Below are 27,115 nucleotides of genomic sequence, written 5' to 3'. Positions count from 1 at the left end.
CACATTGTATATAGACTTATTTTTCACTGTATTATTGACTGTATGTTTGTTTTACTCCATGTAAGTCGCTCTGGATAAGAGCGTCTGCTAAATGACTTAAATGTAAATGTATATGTGTAACTATGTGTTGTATGTGTCGAACTGCTTTGCTTTATCTTGGCCAGGTCGCAATTGTAAATGAGAACGTGTTCTCAATTTGCCTACCTGGTTAAATAAAGGTGAAATAAAATAAATTTAAAAAACCCTGAAAGGCCGCTCAGCAAGGAAGAAGCCACTGCTCCAAAACCGCCATAAAAAAAGCCAGACTACGGTTTGCAACTGCACATGGGGACAAAGATCGCACTTTTTTGGAGAAATGTCCTCTGGTCTGATGAAACAAAAATAGAACTGTTTGGCCATAACAACCATCATTATGTTTGGAGGAAAAAGGGGGAGGCTTGCAAGCCGAAGAACACCATCCCAACCGTGAAGCACGGGGTGGCAGCATCATGTTGTGGGGGTTCTTTGCTATACGAGGGACTGGTGCACTTCACAAAATAGATGGCATCATGAGGTAGGAAAATTATGTGGATATATTGAAGCAACATCTCAAGACATCAGTCAGGAAGTTAACGCTTGGTTGTAAATGGGTCTTCCAAATGGACAATGACCCCAAGCATACTTTCAAAGTTGTGGCAAAATGGCATAAGGACAACAAAGTCAATCTATTGGAGTGGCCATCACAAAGCCCTGACCTTAATGCTATGGAAAATTTGTGGGCAGAACTGAAAAAGCGTGTGCGAGCAAGGAGGCCTACAAACCTGACTCAGTTACACCAGCTCTTTCAGGAGGAATTGGACAAAAATCACCCAACTTATTGTGGGAAGCTTGTGGTAGGCTACCCAAAACGTTTGACCCAAGTTAAACAATTTAAAGGCAATGCTACCAAAATGTTAATTGAATGTATGTAAACTTCTGACCCACTGGGAATGTGATGAACGAAATAAAAGCTGAAATAAATCATTCTCTCTACTATTATTCTGACATTTCACATTCTTAAAATAAAGTGGTGATCCTAACTGACCTAAGACAGGGAATTTTTACTAGGATTAAATGTCAGGAATGGTGAAAAACTGAGTTGAAATGTATTTGGCTAAGGAGAATGTAAACTTCCGACTTCAACTGTATATCCTCCTCTGTATGTGTTATTTCATAGTATTGATGTCTTCATTATTATTCTACAATGTAGAAAATAGTAAAAATAAAGAAAAACCCTGAAATTAGTAGGTGTGTCCAAACTTATGACTGGTACTATACTTTCCAACCAACTCTTATACAAAGAAAATCAATGTAAATGTGGTCTTCTATTCAAATGAAATCTATAAAATTGTATTTTGTACTTCAGCCGACAGGTTAGTTGGTTTAATTTAATTTGCCTCTATATTACAATTTTTATGATAATCACATAGATTGCTTTCCCGCATTGGTTCTTTGTCCATGAATACAGAGGCTGTCAAGGCTATAGCTCATATTTATTTGAGGCCTCTGCAGCCTTTCAATGATTCTGGGTATTGAAACTCGAATGTATATTAGGGTTCTAAGTTATCTGTGTATATAATACTATTTTATATGGTCCTCCTTCATTTGATACTTTAAAAAAATATATATATTTTACCCCCTTTTCTCCCCAATTTTCGTGGTATCCAATCGCTAGTAATTACTATCTTGTCTCATCGCTACAACTCCCGTATGGGCTCGGGAGAGACGAAGGTCGAAAGCCATGCGTCCTCCGAAGCACAACCCAACCAAGCCGCACTGCTACTTAACACAGCGCGCCTCCAACCCGGAAGCCAGCCGCACCAATGTGTCGAGGAAACACCGTGCACCTGGCCCCCTTGGTTAGTGCGCACTGCGCCGGGCCCGCCACAGGAGTCGCTGGAGCGTGATGAGACAAGGATATCCCTACCGGCCAAACCCTCCCTAACCTGGACGACGCTAGGCCAATTGTGCGTCGCCCCACGGACCTCCCGGTCGCGGCCGGCTGCGACAGAGCCTGGGCCCGAACCCAGAGACTCTGGTGGCGCAGCTAGCGCTGCGATGCAGTGCCCTAGACCACTGCGCCACCCGGGAGGCCCATTTGATACTTTTTAATGATGTAAGGGACGTGTTGTCAATTAAAATTCATACAGATAATGCTATTCTTATGTGAAACCTTTTGAAACCTTCAACTCTTCTTGATGTAAGCATCAGAATAAGTGTTGTTGTCCGTTAGTATACTCCAATCAGGGTAGGGGTGGTGGGGTTGAAATTGAAAAGATTGAAAAAAAAAATTATATATAGAAATATATATATATATACATATAAACATATATATATATATAAACAAAATAACATCTCTTGATGTATTTTCACCTCTTCATCCTTTGGTATGTGGATAAAACATAAAAAATGTATGTAGTATTCATACTATAGCCTCTAGTACATTCTGACCTGCACAGAGCATTCCCGTTTTACCATAATTTAGAACCCTTTACTATAACTTAGAACCATTTACTATAACTTAGAACCTTTTACTCTAAGACAGCAAGCTGGGCAGTTCTATAAAATTATAAACTGAGTGGTTCGAGTCCTGAATGCTGATAGACCGTATACCACGGGAATGACAAAACATTGAATATACCATAGGTATGATGAATAAATACTTGTTTAGTGTAATATTTATGATGGCAACCAGTTCATAAATGCAAAAAGGCACCTCCAGGGTTTTTTGGTATATGGCCAATATACCACGGCTAAAGTCTGTATCCAGTCACTCCGCTTCGCGCCGTGCGTAAGAACAGTCCTTAGCCTCGATATAATGGCCATTATAAACTGGGTGGTTTGAGCCCTGAATTCTGATTGGCTGAAAGCCATGGTTTATCAGACCGTATACCACGTGTATGACAAAACATTTCGTTTTACTGCTCTAATTACGTTGGTAATCAGTTTATCTTCTCTCGGATATGTGGGACGCTTCCCACCTAACCAACAGCCAATGAAATTGGTGTCACGTTCCTGACCTATTTCTGTTAGTTTGTTGTATGTGTTAGTTGGTCAGGACGTGAGTTTGGGTGGGCATTCTATGTTTTCTGTTTCTATGTTGGTTTAAGGGTTGCCTGGTATGGCTCTTAATTAGAGGCAGGTGTTTGGCGTTCCTCTAATTGAGAGTCATATTTAGGTAGGTTGTTTCACAGTGTTCGTTGTGGGTGGTTGTCTCATGTGTCAGTGTTTGTCGCACCATACGGGACTGTTCGGTTTGTTTTGTACATCGTCATTTTGTGTAGTCTATTTTTCCCTGTTCGTGCGTTCTTCGTGTTTAATGTAAGTTCGTCGTCCAGGTCTGTCTACTCCGTTTGTTGTTTTGTTAGTTATAGTGAAGTTCGTGTTTTTTCATCTTTTCTTTTAATAAATTATGTGTTCACAACCCGCTGCGCCTTGGTTCCATCACTACTCCTCCTCTTCAGTTGAAGAGGAGGAGGACAACCGTTACAATTGAAGGGCGCCAAATTGAAAACAACAGAAATCTCATAATTAACATTCCTCAAAGATACAAGTATTATACACCATTTTAAAGATAAACTTCTCGTTAATCCAGCCACAGTGTCTGATTTCAAAAAGGCTTTACGGCGAAAGCACACCTTGCGATTATGTTAGGTCAACTCACAGAAAAACATACAGCCATTTTCCAAAGAAGGAGAGGTGTCACAAAACTCAGAAATAGCGTTAAAATGAATCACTAACCTTTGATGATCTTCACCGGATGGCACTCCCAGGACTCCATGTTAGACAATAAATGTGTGTTTTGTTCGATAAAGTTCATCTTTATGCCCAAAAACCTCATTTGAAATTGGTGTGTTATGTTCAGAAATGCATTGTCTCAAACAAACATCCGGTGAAAGTGCAGAGAGCCACATCAAATTACAGAAATACTCATCATAAACATTGATAAAAGATACAAGTGTTAAACACACAATTAAAGATAAACTTCTCCTTAATGCAACCGCTGTGTCAGATTTCAAAAAGGCTTTACGGCGAAAGCACACCTTGCGATTATGTTAGGTCAGCGCCAAGTCACAGAAAAACATACAGCCATTTTCCAAAGAAGGAGAGGTGTCACAAAACTCAGAAATAGCGTTATAAATATTCACTTACCTTTGATGATCTTCATCGGAATGCACTCCCAGGAATCCCAGTTCCACAATAAATGTTTGTTTTGTTCGATAAAGTCCATAATTTATGTTCCAAATACCTCCTTTATGTTCGCGTGTTTAGCCCAGTAAACCAAATGAACAGTGCACGAGCAATTAGTTCAGACGAAAAGTCAAAAAAGTTATATTACAGTTTGTAGAAACATGTCAAACGATGTATAGAATCAATCTTTAGGATGTTTTTATCATAAATCTTCAATAATGTTTCAACCGGACAATTCCTTTGTCTTTAGAAATGAAAAGCAACAGAGCTCGTTCTCACGGCCGCGCGCCTGACTTAGCTCATGGCATTCTGCCAGACCTCTTAGTCAAACAGCTCTTATTCTCTCCCCCTTCACAGTAGAAGCCTGAAACAAGGTTCTAAAGACTGTTGACATCTAGTGGAAGCCATAGGAAGTGCAATATGATCCCATAGACACTGTATATTGGATAGGCAAAGACTTGAAAACCTACAAACCTCAGATTTCCCACTTCCTGGTTGGATTTTTTCTCAGGTTTTTGCCTGCCATATGAGTTCTGTTATACTCACAGACATCATTCAAACAGTTTCAGAAACTTCAGAGTGTGTTCTATCCAAATCTACTAATTAAATGCATATGCTAGCTTTTGGGCCTGAGTAGCAGGCAGTTTACTCTGGACACCTTATTCATCCAAGCTACTCAATACCTGCCCCGTTCCCAAAGAAGTTATAATAGCAATAATGCACCTCGGGGGTTTGTGCCTAAGAACAGCCCTTGGCCGTGGTATATTGGCCATTTACCACACCCCCACCGTGCCTTATTGCTTAAATATACCGCACCCCCTCGTACCTTTTTGCTTAACTATACCACAACGGGTGTGATATGGCTCCCCGAAATTATGCCGAATCGTAACCCAAAATGGTTGCCTTTATTTGTATTTAATTGCACAGCCCGGAGTTGATTATAACGCAGCTACTTGCAGCAGAAGACATTACTAACACACACACATTTTATTCACTGGAGAGAAAACTCATTGTTAGCTTGCTTTGTGCACCTCTGCAGCTAGCAAGCTAGGTAGGTCACTAGCTAACTCAAGGATCTCTCACCAATATAGTTGTTTTCACCTAACCTTGGGAACAGCAGGTCAAACGAGGAACATATGGGACTATTTCACTTGTTTTAGTTTTGCCACTTGTGTAATGACTGCATTATTGTAACAGACTAGATAAATTAATGTCCATCACTGCCCACAGCGAGTCATCAAATGAGGTAAAGCAAGAGCTTTCAGCAAGAATCTAAGCAAATGCTAGCTAGCCAGCAACCTAAGTTTACCTGACACATTTCTCCGTTATTAGACCTGCGTCATAAAATGATGGTAAACAGCAATCAACTCTTAAATAGCTATTCTAAAATTTTGGACTGTTAGTTTGTTTTCTCCAATCGACCAAGAATGCTGAACTCTCAGGAGAGAGTTGCTCTCAGGAGCAGGAACACCAGTCTGGAAGGTTTGTTGCTTCACCAATGGCCTTACAGAAAAGGGAGCAAGCTTAAGCAATTTCAAGATGACCTTTTGTTTCGCACAACACTGCCATATGTTGTCTCTCACCTCAAACAGGTGATTCTCAGGTTCGAAGGGCATGTACAAGACTACTGAGGCAGGTAATCTCAAGCAGCAGCCGGTTTTCCGCATCTATACTGCTGCCTTCCTCCAACATGGCTCATCTACACTGCTGCCTCCCTCCAACATGGCTCATCTGCACTGCTGCCTTCCTCCAACATGGCTCATGAACACTGCTGCCTTCCTCCAACATGGCTCATCTACACTGCTGCCTTCCTCCAACATGGCTCATCTACACTGCTGCCTTCCTCCAACATGGCTCATCTACACTGCTGCCTTCCTCCAACATGGCTCATCTATACTGCTGCCTTCCTCCAACATGGCTCATCTACACTGCTGCCTCCCTCCAACATGGCTCATCTGCACTGCTGCCTTCCTCCAACATGGCTCATGAACACTGCTGCCTTCCTCCAACATGGCTCATCTGCACTGCTGCCTTCCTCCAACATGGCTCATCTACACTGCTGCCTTCCTCCAACATGGCTCATCTACACTGCTGCCTTCCTCCAACATGGCTCATCTACACTGCTGCCTTCCTCCAACATGGCTCATCTACACTGCTGCCTTCCTCCAACATGGCTCATCTACACTGCTGCCTCCCTCCAACATGGCTCATCTATACTGCTGCCTACCTCCAACATGGCTCATCTACACTGCTGCCTTCCTCCAACATGGCTCATCTACACTGCTGCCTTCCTCCAACATGGCTCATCTATACTGCTGCCTTCCTCCAACATGGCTCATCTACACTGCTGCCTTCCTCCAACATGGCTCATCTACACTGCTGCCTCCCCCCCAACATGGCTCATCTACACTGCTGCCTGCCTCCAACATGGCTCATCTACACTGCTGCCTCCCTCCAACATGGCTCATCTACACTGCTGCCTCCCCCCCAACATGGCTCATCTACACTGCTGCCTTCCTCCAACATGGCTCATCTACACTGCTGCCTTCCTCCAACATGGCTCATCTACACTGCTGCCTCCCTCCAACATGGCTCATCTATACTGCTGCCTTCCTCCAACATGGCTCATCTACACTGCTGCCTCCCTCCAACATGGCTCATCTACACTGCTGCCTTCCTCCAACATGGCTCATCCACACTGCTGCCTTCCTCCAACATGGCTCATCTACACTGCTGCCTCCCTCCAACATGGCTCATCTACACTGCTGCCTTCCTCCAACATGGCTCTCTACACTGCTGCCTGCCTCCAACATGACTCATCTGCACTGCTGCCTGCCTCCAACATGGCTCATCCACACTGCTGCCTGCCTCCAACATGGCTCATCTACACTGCTGCCTTCCTCCAACATGGCTCATCCACACTGCTGCCTGCCTCCAACATGGCTCATCTACACTGCTGCCTTCCTCCAACATGGCTCATCTACACTGCTGCCTTCCTCCAACATGGCTCATCCACACTGCTGCCTGCCTCCAACATGGCTCATCTACACTGCTGCCTTCCTCCAACATGGCTCATCCACACTGCTGCCTCCCTCCAACATGGCTCATCTACACTGCTGCCTTCCTCCAACATGGCTCATCTACACTGCTGCCTTCCTCCAACATGGCTCATCCACACTGCTGCCTCCCTCCAACATGGCTCATCTACACTGCTGCCTCCCTCCAACATGGCTCATCTACACTGCTGCCTTCCTCCAACATGGCTCATCCACACTGCTGCCTTCCTCCAACATGGCTCATCTACACTGCTGCCTCCCTCCAACATGGCTCATCCACACTGCTGCCTCCCTCCAACATGGCTCATCTACACTGCTGCCTTCCTCCAACATGGCTCATGAACACTGCTGCCTCCCTCCAACATGGCTCATCCACACTGCTGCCTTCCTCCAACATGGCTCATCTACACTGCTGCCTCCCTCCAACATGGCTCATCTACACTGCTGCCTCCCTCCAACATGGCTCAGGCACTGCACGCCCTTTTTTCCCTGAGTGTGATGCTGTGAGCTGGAATATGAGGTGCAGACTCATTACAATGCAGGGCAATGGATCAACCCCCGCAAAGAAATAACAACGCTGCCAAAAACTTGGACTGAGACTCAGGCTCTTGTAGTTTCCACTGCCCATTTTTGGGAGGCTGATGAAAGGATTGGTTGCCGAAGGCTTTTCCCCACATGATGTCACAGCTCCTACCGGTAATGTTATCGAGTCTAACTCGGTGGCTGACCCAGGCTGGCACGAGGGCCTCCCAAACTTCCTCAGCTACTGCCTTATATGGATGGATGCCATGCACTGTATATGGACCATAGGATTGGTCACGCACAACTTACTCCCAATCTGTGAAATGTCATTCCTCCTCACGTCTTTCGAGAAGATCAGAAGCACTGACTGTACGGTGCAATTAAAGTATACATTTGTGCAAAATCACACAATCTGTAGAACTTTATCAACAAACTTTGTTCTTGCATGAAAAAAGCATACAGTATCTGCCCTCTAATATTACCAACATTATGACCAGTCATCCAGACCATAAATGTTGATACCTATATCGCAAGCCAGTCATGAAAGTCATTAGCAAACAAAGTGTGGTTGGTGCTGCTTCATTTGACTGGTTAACACAAAATCTGTGTTATATCCCCTGCCTCTAAGAAAGAGAGTCAATGGGCCTAATATGGAGTGATCTTCTCCAGGGGCAGAACCCTGGTAGTGGGCCTGTGTTCTTAGCCGCCACTCACACAGACCTGTCAAATGCTTACTGACATTCTCTCAATCCAATTAATTAGGGCCTAACAAGCTATGGGAATGGGCGGGATTGGGTATGCAGTGATGGCAGAGGCACAACCCTTTTACCGATCCAACCGTCAGCATTTCAGAGGATGCCCAGTAATGAGGTGGCTGAAGGAACTTGGTGGCTCGTGTCATGTGCCTTGGCTCACCTAGAGGATACATTTGCTGGTGACGTCTGTGGGAAATCTGGGCTTTCTCCCCCTGTAATACTTTGGTAGAGTGCTTCAATTTCAAATCACAGTTATAGTAATGCTGTGAACGCACTGCATGGCTTTGTGAAACAGTCACAAAACTGAAACAAAGAGCATAGCTGCGACATAATCATTTTGAAAGTAAGACCAAATTTGTATTTGTATTTATTATGGATCCCCATTAGCTGCTGCCTTGGCAGCAACTACTCTTCCTGGGGTCTAGCAAAATTAAGGCAGTTTATACAATAATAAAATACATTACAATACATTCAGACTGTGTGCCCTTAGGCCTCTACTCCACCACTACCACATATAAACAGTACAAAATCCATGTGTACGTGTGTGTATATTGCGTATGTGTCTGTGCCTATGTTTGTGTTACTTCTGTCCCAGCTGTTCCATAAGGTGACTTTTTATCTGTTTTTTAAATCTAATTTTACTGCTTGCATGAGTTACTTGATGTGGAATAGAGTTCCATGTAGTCATGGCTCTATTTAGTACTGTACGCCTTCCATAGTCTGTTGTGGACTTGGGGACTGTGAAGAGACCTCTTGTGGCATGTACTGTGGGGTATGCATGGGTGTCCGAGCTGTGCGCCAGTAGTTCAAACAGACAGCTCGGTGCATTCAACATGTCAATACCTCTCATAACTACAAGCCGTGATGAAGTCAATCTCTCCTCCACTTTGAGCCAGGAGAGATTGACATGCATATTATTAATGTTAGCTCTCTGTGTACATCCAAGGGCCAGCCGTGCTGCCCTGTTTTGAACCAATTGCAATTTTCCTTTTCTGTGACACTTGACCACACGACAGTAGCCCAGGTACGACAACTAGGGTCTGTAGGACCTGCCTTATTGATAGTGCTGTCAAGAAGGTAGAGCAGCACCTTATCATGGACATACTTCTCCACATCTTAGCTATTGTTGTATCAATATGTTTTGGCCATGACAGTTCACAATCCAGGGTAGCTCCAAGCAGTTTAGTCACCTCAACTTGCTCAATTTCCACATGACTTATTACAAGATTTAGTTGAGGTTTAGGGTTTAGTGAATGATTTGCCCCAAATACCATGCTTTAGTTTTAGAAATATTTAGGACACATCCCAATGTTGAACAAGGGGAAGACTTGCTCTGTGCATAGAGGATTTGCAATTACAGTTTGCCTCCTCTTCCCTGAGTCTGAAATAATGAATCAAGTAGCGGTGAGCGGAGATGGCAGCCTCTCCTGCATGGACCAGATGTTGTAAATCCACGGAATCTTCCAGAGACAGGTGCCCTCCAGCCGGTTCCTGTCTGCTGCCTTGGTAATGGTTTGTTTCCTTTCCTGGAACACTGGAGAAATCAGGCAGCACCACTCCAACCTCTATCATCTCCACATTACAAGGTTATACAGAATTTCCAAAGCTGGCAGTGGTGTCCTATGACTCTGCTTTATAACGGCTACAATTACTGAGTGGCCAGAGTAAAGACAGTTCGGCCTGTGGGGTCAAAGGATTACCGGTATGTCTGTCTCTTGTTGCCATTATGCCATTTCCTGTATTTGGGCTGCTGTCAAGCAAAGATCTCTGATTTCTTGGTACAGGCCAGACAGTACTGATACGATTTATTATTTGGAGACAAACATTTCAGATCAGACTTTATATCAACAACCACAATGAGGCCACTAGACTGGTTTAATGGATTTGATTAACTGAAGAGCCCCTCATGAAAATAAACGTCACTGGATTCATTTCGGCAAAAAAATATTTGGTGCCATGGCCTGACTGGTATTCTGGTTGTGCCTACTGATTAGACTGGATTTTATTGGGTTGCTGAACTGCAGTGTAATTCACTTCACTGTGCATGTAGGCAAACATTTGAATGGCCCCATAGTAATTACATGCCATGGAGATTGAGGCCACACTTATTTTTAATAAAATAATAACAAACCAAATAATACATGCATAGTGATGGATATAAAACCTGTTCAGTTAGTGGATCCCATTCATCCTGCCTGTCATAAAAGCTGTGTTGCGACCACAATGAAATTAGACAGCTGCATCCATCACGGCTTTGCCAGCGATGTCTTCTTAGAGCTCACTCCCGGGCTCTATCTCCCGTTTTTCAATTATGTATTTTGTGTACTCTTCCCCCTGTTTCCTCAGTTTCTTTGGCTTACATCTCCAAAACTTCAGGGATTAAAAAGGGATGAAGAAAGGATGAATACTGTCATAAATTGTTTTAGATTTTCTGGTAGTAAAGATGAGAGGGATACTTGGTGAAAACAAAAATGTCATCCTAAAGATACCAACTGTACACAGTACCTCTCATGTTTACTGATGCAAGAGAAGTTAAAAGGAACATGAAACAAAAATAACTCCATTAAAACAACACTATGATGAAAGTTATCAAAATAGTCCAAATTTATCCCAGCAGGAACAGAAAGAGGTCCATGGTTTCACCTCCAATCTCACCTTTTTTAAACCAGTAACAGTCTGCAATTTCAAGTCTGACATTTAATTAAATAAATTATTTCTCTGAGGATCTTACAAAACTATAGTGGACCACAGGTCCGTAGCTCTGTTTCCGATTGACGCAGGTAAACCGGCTGCTGATGTCGCATCTGAAGGGGGTCAGTCTTCCTTGAAACACTTCCTCACATTTCCTCTTCATCACAGATGGAATATTAGGTAAACATACTCATTCTCACTCAAAGACCATATTGTCTGCATTAGGTGCAATCTGTGCAATCTAAATATACATTTCACAGCTTACTACAGGAACTTTGAAATATAAGTCCTTGGACAATTGACGGCCATTCTCTTTCCAACAAACCTATCTACCTAAATAAAACTTCAGTCAGTCATCCCAAGATAGCTGTGTCCCAGAAACACAGTGGCAGACTGGGTAGCTATTTGGTAGCCGAGCTTAAGCCCTCCATTTGAAGTTGTGTCACAAAGGAGCTGTGTCTACCTGTCTGGAACAGGCTTTCTCTCTGGATAACCGCCGACAGACTCTGAACTAATGAGGCTCTGTTTGGCCCTTGGAGGCCACTGTATGTCTATAACCCCAGAGCCATCTCCTGAATTTCTTAACAGGCCTGGTGAGGGGAGAGCCACAGCTTTTAGCCCTACCAAGAGCCCTACTTTTAACAAGTACCATTTCAGTCCAACTTCGCATTTTTAGCTCCGGTATCAACAGTAATTTCCAAATCACCACAAAGATGAATCCTGAGCCAAGGACCTCAGGAGTTCTTCAACTGTGACTCGCTCCTAACTCCTTACATTATGTGCTGTCTGGAGCTAGTAGGGTTTAATATTGTAGGCAGATGATTACGTGTAGTATTGAATAATGTCAGGAGGAAAGGTCAAAGCCATCAAGCTGATTGACACTAGATAAATGGCAAAGTTCCGGGCAGCAAGGTTTAAAGCATCTATTAGGCCCAGACAATAGGGTTTAAAGCATCTATAAGGCCCAGACAATAGGGTTTAAAGCATCTATAAGGCCCAGAGAATAGGGTTTAAAGCATCTATAAGGCCCAGACAATAGGGTTTAAAGCATCTATAAGGCCCAGACAATAGGGTTTAAAGCATCTATAAGGCCCAGACAATAGGTTTTAAAGCATCTATAAGGCCCAGACAATAGGGTTTACAGCATCTATAAGGCCCAGACAATAGGGTTTAAAGCATCTATAAGGCCCAGACAATAGGTTTTAAAGCATCTATAAGGCCCAGACAATAGGGTTTAAAGTATCTATAAGGCCCAGACAATAGGGTTTAAAGCATCTATAAGGCCCAGACAATAGGTTTTAAAGCATCTACAAGGCCCAGACAATAGCAAGGGAACAGAGGCAGCTAACGGCTTTTAACGTCAGGTTCTACCAGGAAGAACATCATGATGATCACATCTCAAACACTAATGACTGGGTCTGGATGGATGGATAACTAGGTGGATGCTACAGTATGTATCATTTTGATTATTTTATTTTTATTCAGGGGATGAAATGGCAACGGTACTTAACTGAAATGATACAAGTCTGAGGAGGAAATTGTTTCCACTACTGTATAAAAACAAGATCTGAATGAAATCTGTTCATGTGACCTACTCAAAGACATCAAAATCACATAATTTCATGATGTGACGCTTGTGACAATAGTACACTGCTCAAAAAAATAAAGGCAACACTTAAACAACACAATGTAACTCCAAGTCAATCACACTTCTGTGAAATCAAACTGTCCACTTAGGAAGCAACACTGATTGACAATAAATTTCACATGCTGTTGTGCAAATGGAATAGACAAAAGGTGGAAATTATAGGCAATTAGCAAGACACCCCCAATAAAGGAATGGTTCTGCAGGTGGTGACCACAGACCACTTCTCAGTTCCTATGCTTCCTGGCTGATGTTTTGGTCACTTTTGAATGCTGGCGGTGCTTTCACTCTAGTGGTAGCATGAGACAGAGTCTACAACCCACACAAGTGGCTCAGGTAGTGCAGTTCATCCAGGATGGCACATCAATGCGAGCTGTGGCAAAAAGGTTTGCTGTGTCTGTCAGCGTAGTGTCCAGAGCACGGAGGCGCTACCAGGAGACAGGCCAGTACATCAGGAGACGTGGATGAGGCCGTAGGAGGGCAACAACCCAGCAGCAGGACCGCTACCTCCGCCTTTGTGCAAGGAGGAGCACTACCAGAGCCCTGCAAAATGACCTCCAGCAGGCCACAAATGTGCATGTGTCAGCATATGGTCTCACAAGGGGTCTGAGGATCTCATCTCGGTACCTAATGGCAGTCAGGCTACCTCTGGCGAGCACATGGAGGGCTGTGCGGCCCCACAAAGAAATGCCACCCCACACCATGACTGACCCACCGCCAAACCGGTCATGCTGGAGGATGTTGCAGGCAGCAGAACGTTCTCCACGGCGTCTCCAGACTCTGTCACATCTGTCACATGTGCTCATGTGCTCAGTGTGAACCTGCTTTCATCTGTGAAGAGCACAGGGCGCCAGTGGCGAATTTGCCAATCTTGGTGTTCTCTGGCAAATGCCAAACGTCCTGCACGGTGTTGGGCTGTAAGCACAGATGAAAGCAGGTTCACACTAAGCACATGAGCACATGTGACAGACGTGACAGAGTCTGGAGACGCCGTGGAGAACGTTCTGCTGTGGCCTGCTGGAGGTCATTTTGCAGGGCTCTGGTAGTGCTCCTCCTTGCACAAAGGCGGAGGTAGCGGTCCTGCTGCTGGGTTGTTGCCCTCCTACGGCCTCCTCCACGTCTCCTGATGTACTGGCCTGTCTCCTGGTAGCGCCTCCATGCTCTGGACACTACGCTGACAGACACAGCAAACCTTTTTGCCACAGCTCGCATTGATGTGCCATCCTGGATGAACTGCACTACCTGAGCCATTTGTGTGGGTTGTAGACTCCGTCTCATGCTACCACTAGAGTAAAAGCACCGCCAGCATTCAAAAGTGACCAAAACATCAGCCAGGAAGCATAGGAACTGAGAAGTGGTCTGTGGTCACCACCTGCAGAACCATTCTTTTATTGGGGGTGTCTTGCTAATTGCCTATAATTTCCACCTTTTGTCTATTCCATTTGCACAACAGCATGTGAAATTTATTGTCAATCAGTGTTGCTTCCTAAGTGGACAGTTTGATTTCACAGAAGTGTGATTGACTTGGAGTTACATTGTGTTGTTTAAGTGTTCCCTTTATTTTTTTGAGCAGTGTATAATATTGTTATATTGGTTATTATAGGCATTATAATCCAATATTGAAATTGATTGCTTCCTAATATGTCTTTATAATGTGAAGATCAGTTGCAGTTTTCAGTGATGCATTTTCTATTGTTCTACCTCACAAGGACAAAGGGTCACACTCACTCCTGAGGAGAAGTCTTATTATGAAGACAACAATAAGAGTTTTTTTTATCATCAACAATGATACATATGAGCATCTGATGTGATTGTAATGACTTGGCCATTTCTCCCACATGAGAAAGCCGTGCACATCTGCTATATGCTCATCATGGGTAATACCTGCCTCAAATGAGATTTGTGACAAATCCCTTACAAGAGCACAGCCAATATGCTTGGTGATAGCATGCTTGGGGATGGCTTATCTGTCTCCGTTAAAGACACAGGTCATGCCCCACAATGTCAAAACCCTTAAACCTCACATTACCTATATGATAGAATAGTAAGGAACCCATTGACTCCATAAAATAGTGAGAAACCCATTGACTCCATTAGAATAGTCAGGAACCCATTGACTCCATTAGAATAGTCAGGAACCCATTGACTCCATTGGAATAGTCAGGAACCCATTGACTCCATTAGAATAGTAAGGAACCCATTGTCTCCATTAGAATAGTAAGGAACCCATTGACTCCATTAGAATAGTCAGGAACCCATTGAATCCATTAGAATAGTAAGGAACCCATTGTCTCCATTAGAATAGTAAGGAACCCATTGTCTCCATTAGAATAGTAAGGAACCCATTGACTCCATTAGAATAGTGAGGAACCCATTGAATCCATTAGAATAGTAAGGAACCCATTGTCTCCATTAGAATAGTAAGGAACCCATTGACCCAATTAGAATAGTAAGGAACCCATTGACTCCATTAGAATAGTGAGGAACCCATTGTCTCCATTAGAATAGTAAGGAACCCATTGACCCCATTAGAATAGTAAGGAACCCATTGACTCCATTAGAATAGTCAGGAACCCATTGTCTCCATTAGAATAGTGAGGAACCCATTGTCTCCATTAGAATAGTGAGGAACCCATTGACTCCATTAGAATAGTGAGGAACCCATTGAATCCATTAGAAGTGATTCTGTCTGCATTTCGGTTTGTCTGACTCATATTGAAATGCAGACAGAATCGGGAGTGAACATTACACACTTTAAAAGTGCTCATTTATCCGTGATTAGTGCCTGTTGTATTTTTCTAAAGCAGAAATGTCATAAATTTGATAGCTTTAAAGCTAATTTTCAGCCATTAGATTAATCCCTACCAATTCAAAACTCTTACTCCTGCTGTGGAGTAGTTGTCAATCATTTTCAAATTGAAATGGTTCCTAGTCTCAATGCCACCAGAGATCATTTCTTACCCATTCAATATGAACCAATAATATTCAATGCAATCACCTTGCGCTACAGTTGGACTTGGCTCCTTAATATCAAATGGTAGTGATCTGACTGATGTACCATAGATGGTATCTCTAAGTTAACATGGTGGGCGAATAAATAGAAAAACCAAAAAGGGAACATTGCATTGCACAAACGTATTCAATCCTGTATCATTTTGGCCCCCATATGGATCTGTCAAAGGCAAACCTTGTGCACATTCATCATGCAGATATGATCAATGCTTGGACAGTCTCTTCTGGCTTTTCAAATTCTTCTCTTTTCTCATTGGGGTGGACAAGGTGGTTATTCACACTGAGCTCCAACTCATCTGAATGCAGTATCTGGCCTTCCTGTTAGATGAATGTCTTCTTGGAGACCCTAGGCCTTGGACGGAAGATCATCATCCCTCTTGGTCTACATCTCTCTCGAACCCAAAGAGGTAGATATTACTGTAGTTTCACAAAACCAGCTAGTCTTAATGAGTAATCACTGAGGTTTACAGTAACCTAAGATACGGTATTTCAATATTAAATATATATTATATATATATATATATATATACTGCATATATATATACACACAGTGCCTTCAGAAAGTCTTCACACACCTCTTGACTGTTCCAAATTATGCTGTGTTACAAATTTCTAATTGATTAAATTGATATTTTGTGTCACTGATCTACACACAATACCGCATAATGTTAAAGAGGACTTATGTTTTTAGAAATGAATTAGAAATGAAATGTCTTGAGTCAATAAGTATTCAACCTTTTTGTAATGGCAAGCTTAAATAAGTTCAGGAGTAAAAATGTGCTAACAAGTCACATGATGAGTTGCATGGACTTAACTTTTGTGCAATAATAGTGTTTAACATGATTTTTAAATGACTGTCCCATCTCTGTACCCCACACATACAGATAATTGTAAGGTCCCTAAATCGAGCAGTGAATTTCAAGCACACAACCACAAAGACCAGGGAGGTTTTCGTATGGTCCGCAAAGAAGGACACCTGACATTGAATATCACTTTGAGCATGGTGCAGTTATTAATTTTACATTTTGGATGGTGTATCAATACACCTAGTCACAACAAATATACATGCGTCCTTCCTAACTTATTTGCTGGAGAGAAAGGAAACCGCTCAGGGATTTATACATGAGGCCAATGGTGACATTAAAACTGTTACAGAGTTTAATGGCTGTGATAAGAGAAAAATGATGATTCATCAATAACATTGTAGTTACTACACAATACTAACATAAATGACAGAGTGAAAAGAAGGAAGCCAGTACAGAATAAAAATATTATAAAACATATAATACAAGTAATACTGCGAAAAATGTGTCAAAGCAATTAACTTTTTGTCTTAAATATAAAACGCTATGTTTGGGGCAAATCCAACAGAACACATCACTTAGTACCACTCTTCATATTTTCAAGAATGGTGGTGGCTGCATCATGATATGGGTATGCGTGTCATCGGTAAGGACTAGGGAGTCTAAGAAACGGAATAGAGCTAAGCACAGGAAAAATCCTGGAGGAAAACCTGGTTCAGAGACAAAGGAAAATAAATATACATTGGAGTTGCATACCAAGACTACATTGAATGTTCCCGAGTGGCCTAATTACAGTTTTGACGTAAATCAACTTAAAAATATATGGCAAGACTTGGAAATGGCTGTCTAGCAATGATCAACAACCAACTTGACAGAGCTTGACACATTTTTATAGAATAATGGGCAAATATTGTACAATCCAGGGGTGCAAAGCTCTTAGAGACATATCCAGAAAGACTCACAGCTGTAATCGCTGCTTAAAGTGATTTTAACATGTATTGACTCAAGGGGTTGAAAACTTCTCTAATGAAGTGTTTCATTTGCCATTAATAAAAATGATAATACAAAAATGATAATACAAAAATGACAATTAATCTATTTGATTGCTACTTTGTAACATAACAAATTGTGGATAAAGTTAAGGGGTGTGAATACTTTATGAAGGCACTGTATATACTGTACACTGAGTGTACAGAACATTAGGAACATCTTCCTAATATTGACTTGAACCCCCTTTTGCCCTCATAACAGCCTCAATTCGTCGGGGGATGGACTCGAGAAGTCATCGAAAGCATTCCACAGGGATTCTGGTCAATGTTGACTCCAATGCTTCCGACAGTTATATCAAGTTGGCTGGATGTCCTTTGGGTGGTGGATCATTCTTCACACGGGAAACTGTTGCGCGTGAAAAACACAGCAGCGTTTCAGTTCTTGACACACTCAAACCGGTGCGCCTGGCACCTACTACCATACCCTGTTCAAAGGCACTTCAATATTTTGTCTTGCCCATTCACCCTCTGAATGGCAAACATACACAATCCATGTCTCAATTGTCTCAAGGCTTAAAAATCCTTCTTTAACCTGTCTCCTCCCCTTCATCTACACTGATTGAAGTGGATTTAACAAGTGATATCAATAAGAGATCATAGCTTTCACCTGGTCAGTCTGTCATCGAAAGAGCAGGTATTCTTCATGTCATGTACACTCATTGTATCTTCAGCTGTAGAATATTCTTCTATATTGAACCATATATTCTCATAATGCTCTCCATGGAAATGGAAAGATGGTGATATGTGTAGGTCTATTTCTTACAGATGGTCACTGATTCCATCCCAGACCGAGTGTTTCCTTTAGTACAGTATGTGCTCTTTTATTGCATTCCTGGAAATTGACATCATTATGAATCCCCAGTGTTAGCGATGTGCAATGTGAGCAGTTTGATCAAACAGGCTGTTCTATCTAAATTGTATTTATTTATTTATACATTTTTTCACCTTTATTTAACTAGTTGGGCTAGTTGAGAACAAGTTCTCATTTACAACTGCGACCTGGCCAAGATAAAGCAAAGCAGTTCGACACATATAACAACACAGAGTTACACATGGAGTAAAACAAACATACAGTCACTAATACAGTAGAAAAATAAGTCTATATACATTGTGAGCAAATGAGGTGAGATAAGGTAGGTAAAGGCAATAAATAGGCCATGGTGGTGAAGTAAATACAATAGAGAAATTAAAACACTGGAATGGTAGATTTGACAGTAGATGAGTGTGCAAAGTAGAAATACTGGGGAGAAAAATAAATAAATAAATAAATACAGTAGGGGAAGAGGTAGTTGTTTGGGCTATTTATAGATGGGATATGTACAGGTGCAGTGATCTGTGAGCTGCCCTGACAGCTGGTGCTTAAAGCTAGTGAGGGAGATAAGTGTTTCCAGTTTCAGGGATTTTTGTAGTTCGTTCCAGTCAATGGCAGAAGAGAACTGGAAGGAGAGGCAGCCAAAGGAGGAAATGGCTTTGGGGGTGACAAGTGAGATATACCTGCTGGAACGTGTGCTACGGGTGGGTGCTGCTATGGTGACCAGTGAGCAGAGATAAGGTGGGACTTTACCTAGCAAGGTCTTGTAGATGACCTGCAGCCAGTGGGTTTGGCGACGAGTATGAAGCGAGGGCCAGCCAACGAGAGCGTACTGGTCGCAGTGGTGGGTAATATATGGGGCTTTGGTGACAAAACGGAGGGCACTGTGATAGACTGCATCCAATTTGTTGAGTAGAGTGTTGGAGGCTATTTTGTAAATTACATCGCCGAAGTCGAGGATTGGTAAGATGGTCAGTTTTACGAGGGCATCTTTGGCAGCATGGGTGAAGGATGCTTTGTTGCGATATAGGAAGCCAATTCTCGATTTAACTTTGGATTGGAGATGTTTGTGAGTCTGGAAGGAGAGTTTACAGTCTAACCAGACACCTAGGTATTTGTATTTGTCCACATATTCAGAACCGTCCAGAGTAGTGATGCTGGACGGGCGGGCAGGTGCAGGCAGCGATCAGTTGAAGAGCATACATTTGGTTTTACTTGTATTTAAGAGCAGTTGGAGGCCACGGAAGGAGAGTTGTATGGCATTGAAGCCCGTCTGGAGGGTTGTTAACACAGTGTCCAAAGAAGGGCCAGAAGTATACAGAATGGTGTCGTCTGTGTAGAGGTGGATCAGAGACTCACCAGCAGCAAGATCTACATCATGGATGTATACAGAGAAGAGAGTCGGCCCAATAATTTAACCCTGTGGCACCCCCATAGAGACTGCCAGAGGCCCGAACAACAGGCCCTCAGATTTTACACACTGAACTCTGTCGGAGAAGTAGTTGGTGAACCAGGCAAGGCAATCATTTGAGAAACTAAGGCTGTTGAGTCTGCCGATGAGGATGTGGTGATTGACAGAGTCGAAAGCCTTGGCCAGGTCAATGAATACGGCTGCACAGTATTGTTTCTTATCGATGGCAGTTAAGATATCGTTTAGGACCTTGAGAGTGGCTGAGGTGCACCCCTGACCAGCTCTGAAACCAGATTGCATAGCGGAGAAGGTACGGTGGGATTCGAAATGGTCGGTGATCTGTTTGTTAACTTGGCTTTCGAAGACCTTAGAAAGGCAGGGTAGGATAGACATACGTCTGTAGCAGTTTGGGTCAGGAGTGTCCCCCCCCTTTGAAGAGGGGGATGACCGCAGCTGCTTTCCAATCTTTGGGAATCTCAGATGATACGAAAGAGAGGTTGAACAGGCTAGTAATAGGGGTTGCAACAATTTCGGCAGATAATTTTAGAAAGAAAGGGTCCAGATTGTCTAGCCCAGTTGATTTGTGGGTGTCCAGATTTTGCAGCTCTTTCAGAACATCAGCTGACTGGATTTGGGAGAAGGAGAAATGGGGAAGGCTTGGGTGAGTTGCTGTGGGGACTGCAGTGCTGTTGACCGGGGTAGGGGTAGCCAGGTGGAAAGCATGGCCAGCCGTATAAAAATGCTTATTGAAATTCTGAATTATAGTGGATTTGTCGGTGGTGACAGACTTTCCCATCCTCAGTGCAATGGGCAGCTGGGAGGAGGTGCTCTTATTCTCCATGGACTTTACAATGTCCCAGAACTTTTTTGAGTTTGTGTTGCAGGAAAAAAAAATCTGCTTGAAAAAGCTAGCCTTGGCTTTTCTAACTGCCTGTGTATATTGGTTTCTAACTTCCCTGAAAAGTTGCATTTCACGGGGGCTGTTCGATGCTAATGCAGAACGCCACAGAATGTTTTGTGTTGGTTGAAGGTAGTCAGGTCTAGAGAGAACTAAGGGCTGTATCTGTTCCTGGTTCTAAATTTCTTGAATGGGGCATTCTTATTTAAGATGGTGAGGAAGGCATTTTTAAAGAATAACCAGGCATCCTCTACTGACGGGATGAGATCAATATCCTTCCAGGATACCTGGGCCAGGTCGATTAGAAAGGCCTGCTCGCTGAAGTGTTTCAGGGAGCGTTTGATAGTGATGATTGGAGGTTGTTTGACCGCTGACCCATTACGGATGCAGACAATGAGGCAGTGATCGCTGAGATCTTGGTTGAAAACAGCAGAGGTGAATTTAGAGGGCAAGTTCGTTAGGATAATATCTATGAGGGTGCCCGTGTTTACGGCTTTGGGGTTGTACCTGGTAGGTTCATTGATCATTTGTGTGAGATTGAGGGCATCAAGCTTAGATTGTAGGATGGCCAGGGTGTTAAGCATGTCACAGTTTAGGTCACCTAGCAGCACAAGCTCTGAAGATAGATGGGGGGCAATCAGTTTACATATGGTATCCAGAGCACAGCTGGGGGCAGAGGGTGGTCAGGTCTAGAGAGGCAGTAACGGTGAGAGACTTGTTTTTAGAGAGGTGGATTTTTTAAAGTAGAAGTTCAAATTGTTTGGGTACAGACCTGGATAGTAGGACAGAACTCTGCAGGCTATCTCTGCAGTAGATTGCAACACCGCCCTCTTTGGCCGTTCTATCTTGTCTGAAATGTTGTAGTTAGGGATGGAGATTTCAGAGTTATTGGTGGTCTTCCTAAGCCAGGATTCAGACACGGCTAAGACATCCGGGTTGGCAGAGTGTGCTAAAGCAGTGAATAAAACAAACTTAGGGAGGAGGCTTTTAATGTTAACATGTATGAAACCAAGGCTTTTACGGTTACAGAAGTCATCAAAAGAGAGTGCCTGGGGAATAGGAGTGGAGCTAGGCACTGCAGGGCCTGGATTCACCTCTACATCGCCAGAGGAACAGAGGAGGTGTAGGATAAGGGTACGGCTAAAAGCTATGAGAATTGGACACCTAGGACGTCCGGAACAGAGAGTAAAAGGAGCAGGTTTCTGGGGGCGATAAAATAGATTCAAGGTATAATGTACAGACAAAGGTATGGTAGGATGTGAATACAGTGGAGGTAAACCTAGGCATTGAGTGATGATGAAAGAGATATTGTCTCTAGAAACATCATTGAAACCAGGTGATGTCATCGCATGTGTGGGTGGTGGAACTGAAGGGTTGGATAAGGTATAATGAGCAGGGCTAGAGGATCTACAGTGAAATAAGCCAATAAACACTAACCAGTACAGCAATGGACAAGGCATATTGACATTAAGGATAGGCATGCTTAGCCAAGTGATCATAAGGGACCAGTGAGTAGTGAGTAGTGAGGTTAGTTGGGGTCACGGTGATTCAGACAGCTAGCCGAGCCATGGGTAGCAAGCTAGCAGAAGATGGAGGTCTGTTTTTAGCCACCCCGTGCATTTCCGTCAGTAGATTAGTGGGGTTCCGTGTGGTAGAGGGGACCAATCCAATTGTCAAAATAGTTATAGTTATAGTGGCCCAAGAAGATTGTTCGATAGACCTGTTCAGATAGCAGTCGATATGCTCAAGACAGCTAACGATTAGCGGGCCGCAGTTAGCAGATTGGCGTTCAGTTTACGTCGCTATGGAGGGGCCAGCTGAATAACTCCCTCAGGCAGATAACGTCGGTATTCCAGTTGTGAAGGCCCGGTGGGGCTCCGCATCGGCAGTAAAACGGGTCCGGATAGGTGATTGTAGCCCAGGAGTGGCTGATGGAACTCTTCAGCTGGCTAGCTCCGGGATAATTGGTGTTTGCTCCGGAATCGACGTTAGCCAATAGTCACTCGGATAGCAGCTAGTTAGCTGCAAGATCCAGGTGTAAATGTCCAGAGCTTGCGGTAGATATCCGGGGATATGGAGAGAAAATAGGTCAGGTATGCTCTGGTCTGAATCGCGTTGTACAAAACTGGCGATAGCTTTCCGAGCTAAAGGATAGCTGATGACCGCTAGCCGTGGTTAGCTGAATACTACGTTAGCTAGTGAGCTGGCTAACTCTGGCTAGCTTCTGTTGTGGATTTCAGATACGAGGTGAATAATACTTTCGTAAAAAAACAGATCCGCACCACATTTGGTGAGGCGGGTTGCAGGAGAGTGTTTTGAAATTGAGTTTTTAGAAAAAAATATACGAAAAATATGAAAATATATAAAATATTTATACACGGGACAAGACGAGGACAAAGGACGTCTGACTGCTACGCCATCTTGGAAAATCGTTAGAGGCTAGATGCTGTTGTTTGACATGGTTATGTGAGTTAAACCCCAGTCTTATCAACCACACTGCTGCCTCGTCAGCAGGCCACATAAATGCATAATGTCATCTACAGAAATTGTGATCTATGTACACTTTGCCTGATGGATTGAATTGTTGCCTGTGCTCATTAGTTTGGACAAGTGGCTCAACAACACTGCAATTACCTCAGAAATGTGCCAATGTAAATACAAAACACCTAAAATACTGCAAGTTTGTGTCAGAACAAAAGACAATGCTTGAATACTTAAGCTGCAAAATTGCACCATTTTTCTTCTGTTGAGGTAAAGCTACAGTTATGGATGCATACCGGCAAGATCCATCCGTTATCGATGACAACTGCAAACACCTAATTTCTTCATCAGTTCTAGCTACCTTACCTTGAATTCAAAATCAAATTCAAAGGCTGGTATACTGAAAGGAAACCCAAAGGAACTAACTATCGCTTGTGCATAATTACATGATGTGGTTAGTTTCAAGGATTTTAAGACCATTGACCTTGCGTTTTCAGAGAAGAAAATGGCAAACCATCCAATTGGCTTAAACAGACCTCTTCTCCACCTTATGCCAATTGAATAGACATTGAATCATATCCTGTTATGATTCTCAATGCATAACTGTATTAATTTCCTTTCAGAATTCCCCACCTCCAACCCCTTCATTTCTCTAATGAAGACAGTCCTGGAGTTGCTGGAGAGAATATCAATACTGAGGCAGGATTTGGTGCAAATGGCTGTTCTCCTGTTAGCCAGCTGTTGATGAGTTGGGAATGCCAGTTCCCAATTGAGATAGGAATTATCAACTCTGGTGCCATGGCCGTGTCAATAACCATAATGGTATTACCCCCGCCTTGCAACAAGGTCAGGATTAACATGTCAGTGTTGTCTTGACTAATAGACATTGATAGTTTACAACTTGCGGCTCTCCTTTCTCACTTGCACGCATCAGAGGCAAAAAAACGATTGCGACTTCATCCAATCACACTGAGAGCGTCTGTCATTCAACAATGATGAAGCCACCCAGGTACCTCTGTGAAATTGGTTGAAATTATTAATATGGGGGAATGTGTCACCTTTTCTATACTGTTACTCTGAAATCAGTCAAACGGTCAGTAGAACAGTTCAGTGCAGTGGTAGTCAAACGATCAGTAGAAAAGTTCAATGCAGTGGCAGTAAATGAGGGTACAAGTAAATTGTGAAGGTTTCACCAGCACCACTCATAAAGTGAAGGAAAAATGTGATGTATCTTGTTGAATTGAGTAAATATATGCCCAAGTAGGATTAGATAGAATGAGATATATAGGATTCATAGAGTCCTATGAATGCTACAGCTAGATTGGACAAGACTCGTATCCCCGTAGACCAGTTTGTACATTAAACATTCTCCATTCAGGCTACAAAGGCTTCGATTGCCTCCTTAACTCGATTGAATGGCGAGAATGCAGAAGAAAATCTGGAAAAATATGCATACTTTCTTTATGAAACACAATTTTCAACAATAATGACAGAGTGGCTAATGCCTAGGAATGATAGCACAGGATGTTGCGTATTGCGTTCAGCCAATCAGGTTGCAGTGGTCTGTTGTTTACCCCTGGCTGAAAGCAGGCACAAAATCTGGAAGTAGCATTAGCCACTCTTGCATGGTGGTGGAAAATGGTGTTTCATTAAAAAAAAGTGTGCGAATTTTCCCCGTTTTTTACCAGCCATTATATCAACTTGTGTTATTAAAAAAAATCAGTAAATGTGTTCTGTCATGTAAATGATGTAGAATTGCATGAGCTGCTTTTGTAAAAAGGCAGATTTTTATTATTGCTTTATTATAAAGTGGCTTTTTCTTCAACAGTAAATGTACTACCCATCGAATTGCATTTTGATGCATGGATTTGTTTACAGGGGTTGTGGTCAGGCAATTTCTTAATCTGGCCCTGTTTGAATGCTAAAATGAAACAACTCATTATCATCATATGCAGGTCTTTGGGCTTGGTTGTAGCCTAATGTTGTCAGAGAGTAGTTGATGTACACACGCACGTACACATGCACGTACACACACAATTTCAATGAGTTCCTACAATAGCCTACATGTTGACAATATCCCGTCATAGTGGTGTATGCGGATTATTGGGCCATATAAATTATTTATATTAGGTATCAGGACACCATAGAACACTTATGAAGTGCTAGTCAGTCACTTAATTTCGACCTGATATTGAGATTCAATGTGGCATACATTGCAAGGAAGTAATCACAGATTCTCCAAATGGCGTAAACATAATATCCGACAACTAAAATGTAGGCTACATTATTGCGCGGCAACAACTAAATCACTTCACATAATTTCTACCATAAAATCAATTTCCACCAAAATATATTATTGTCCTAGTGGTAACATTTTTTTATTGAAATATACATAGGTCAGTGATAGAAAAGAAAAGCATACTTGATTTTCCTAAATGTACTTTAGTAGCCTATTTGCTCAACAGAAAGAGTTATCCAAATATGCGGGTTTTCTGCATATTGCGAACAGGTTGCAAAACTGAAAATCTCCTTGGTTTCTGTATCCCATTAAATCTTTATCAGAGGAACGTGTCTATCAATACTCAATCCTTGCAATATCTAGTAGGGCAGTACAGGTAGAAAATACGCCTGTTTACTTACCGAAGAAGACGAGATGAAATAGGTAAACTCCCCAAAGATCCATTTTCATTTCCGATGTAAAATTCTGTTTAAATGATTCCAGGTAACGCACCACTACACCTACACCTTTGAAATTACACTCAAATACATCCTCCTGTACAAGTGGACTGAATTGTTACAAAGGGATTGATAACCAAAAAAACTCCTTGTTCACTAAATGTTTCAGAATTCCATAAGTTTCCCGAAAAGTGGATGGATTAATCAAATGTCATGGACATAAATACATTAAAATACGGGCGTAATCGTTATGTAAAACGACCATGTAAAACGTGTTATAGACCCTGAAAAGTTATCTAGGCTACATCTAGGATCAGGTATGTGAGAGTTTGTGGTCGCCCGCCGCTGATCTTTCTCCGTCGATAGCAAGTCCTCTTCGAACGTATTTTCTGTTGGTAAGTGGGAAAGAGAGAGTGGCTCGGATGGACTAACTGCTGAGAGCGACGTAGGTGAGCATGAGGGAATGGGAGAGGGTGGGGGAGCAAAAGGGGTTACGTAGAGTGGAAGGGACAGTGACACATGACATGCAATGCTCGTGTAAAAAAATCACGCAGCATAATATCGCCTCTACAATGCTACAGGCATGTAGGTCAAGTTATATTGTACTATTTGTTTCCCAATCTTTCTCAGTCCCGATTGGAAAATAAGATATACCTACCAATTACGTGAAACTGACTAACAATGATGGATGAACAACACCATAATAGATAGTCTGACTGAATTCAACAAGATGCATACAAATGTCCCTGCACTTTAGGAGTGGTGTTGAATTTAAATATTTTTTTATGTTTTATTATCCCAACTTTGCGTGGCAACTGGCAAGGCCAGCATTGTTTATTCAGATTGAAGACAATTGTAAATAGGCCTACACACAATAAAGCTTGAAATTACACTGTGACAGAATGATAAGAAAACATGCAAGAGGGAAAATAGATGTGTAATTAAAAGGGGTGCTAAAACAAAACCAAGTTTTGGATGGATACAGTTCATATACAATCTATAATAGGAGACAGATACGCTCCTGGGGGGGAAATAATATTTGGCTTTCGGCACTAAAATAATAATTTGCTGCTGTCTGCTTCAGTATCTGTTTATT

The 27,115-nt window shown here is 42.6% G+C and overlaps 1 protein-coding gene across 1 annotated transcript in view; it reads right to left on the bottom strand.

Annotated features, from left to right (window-relative positions):
• gfra4b (GDNF family receptor alpha 4b) overlaps nucleotides 1-26,504 on the bottom strand; it is a 107,361-nt gene extending 80,857 nt beyond the window's left edge. The window contains exon 1 of the mRNA XM_055927206.1: nucleotides 25,984-26,504. Coding sequence (XP_055783181.1) covers nucleotides 25,984-26,032 — 49 coding nt within the window. The 5' untranslated portion in view covers nucleotides 26,033-26,504. The remainder of the gene's footprint in view (nucleotides 1-25,983) is intronic.
• Nucleotides 26,505-27,115: the final 611 nt, after the last annotated feature.

The sequence above is a fragment of the Salvelinus fontinalis genome, chromosome 6 (genome assembly GCF_029448725.1).
Source record: "Salvelinus fontinalis isolate EN_2023a chromosome 6, ASM2944872v1, whole genome shotgun sequence".
Taxonomy (NCBI): domain Eukaryota; kingdom Metazoa; phylum Chordata; class Actinopteri; order Salmoniformes; family Salmonidae; genus Salvelinus; species Salvelinus fontinalis.
This window is presented reverse-complemented; position numbering and strand designations above follow the sequence as displayed.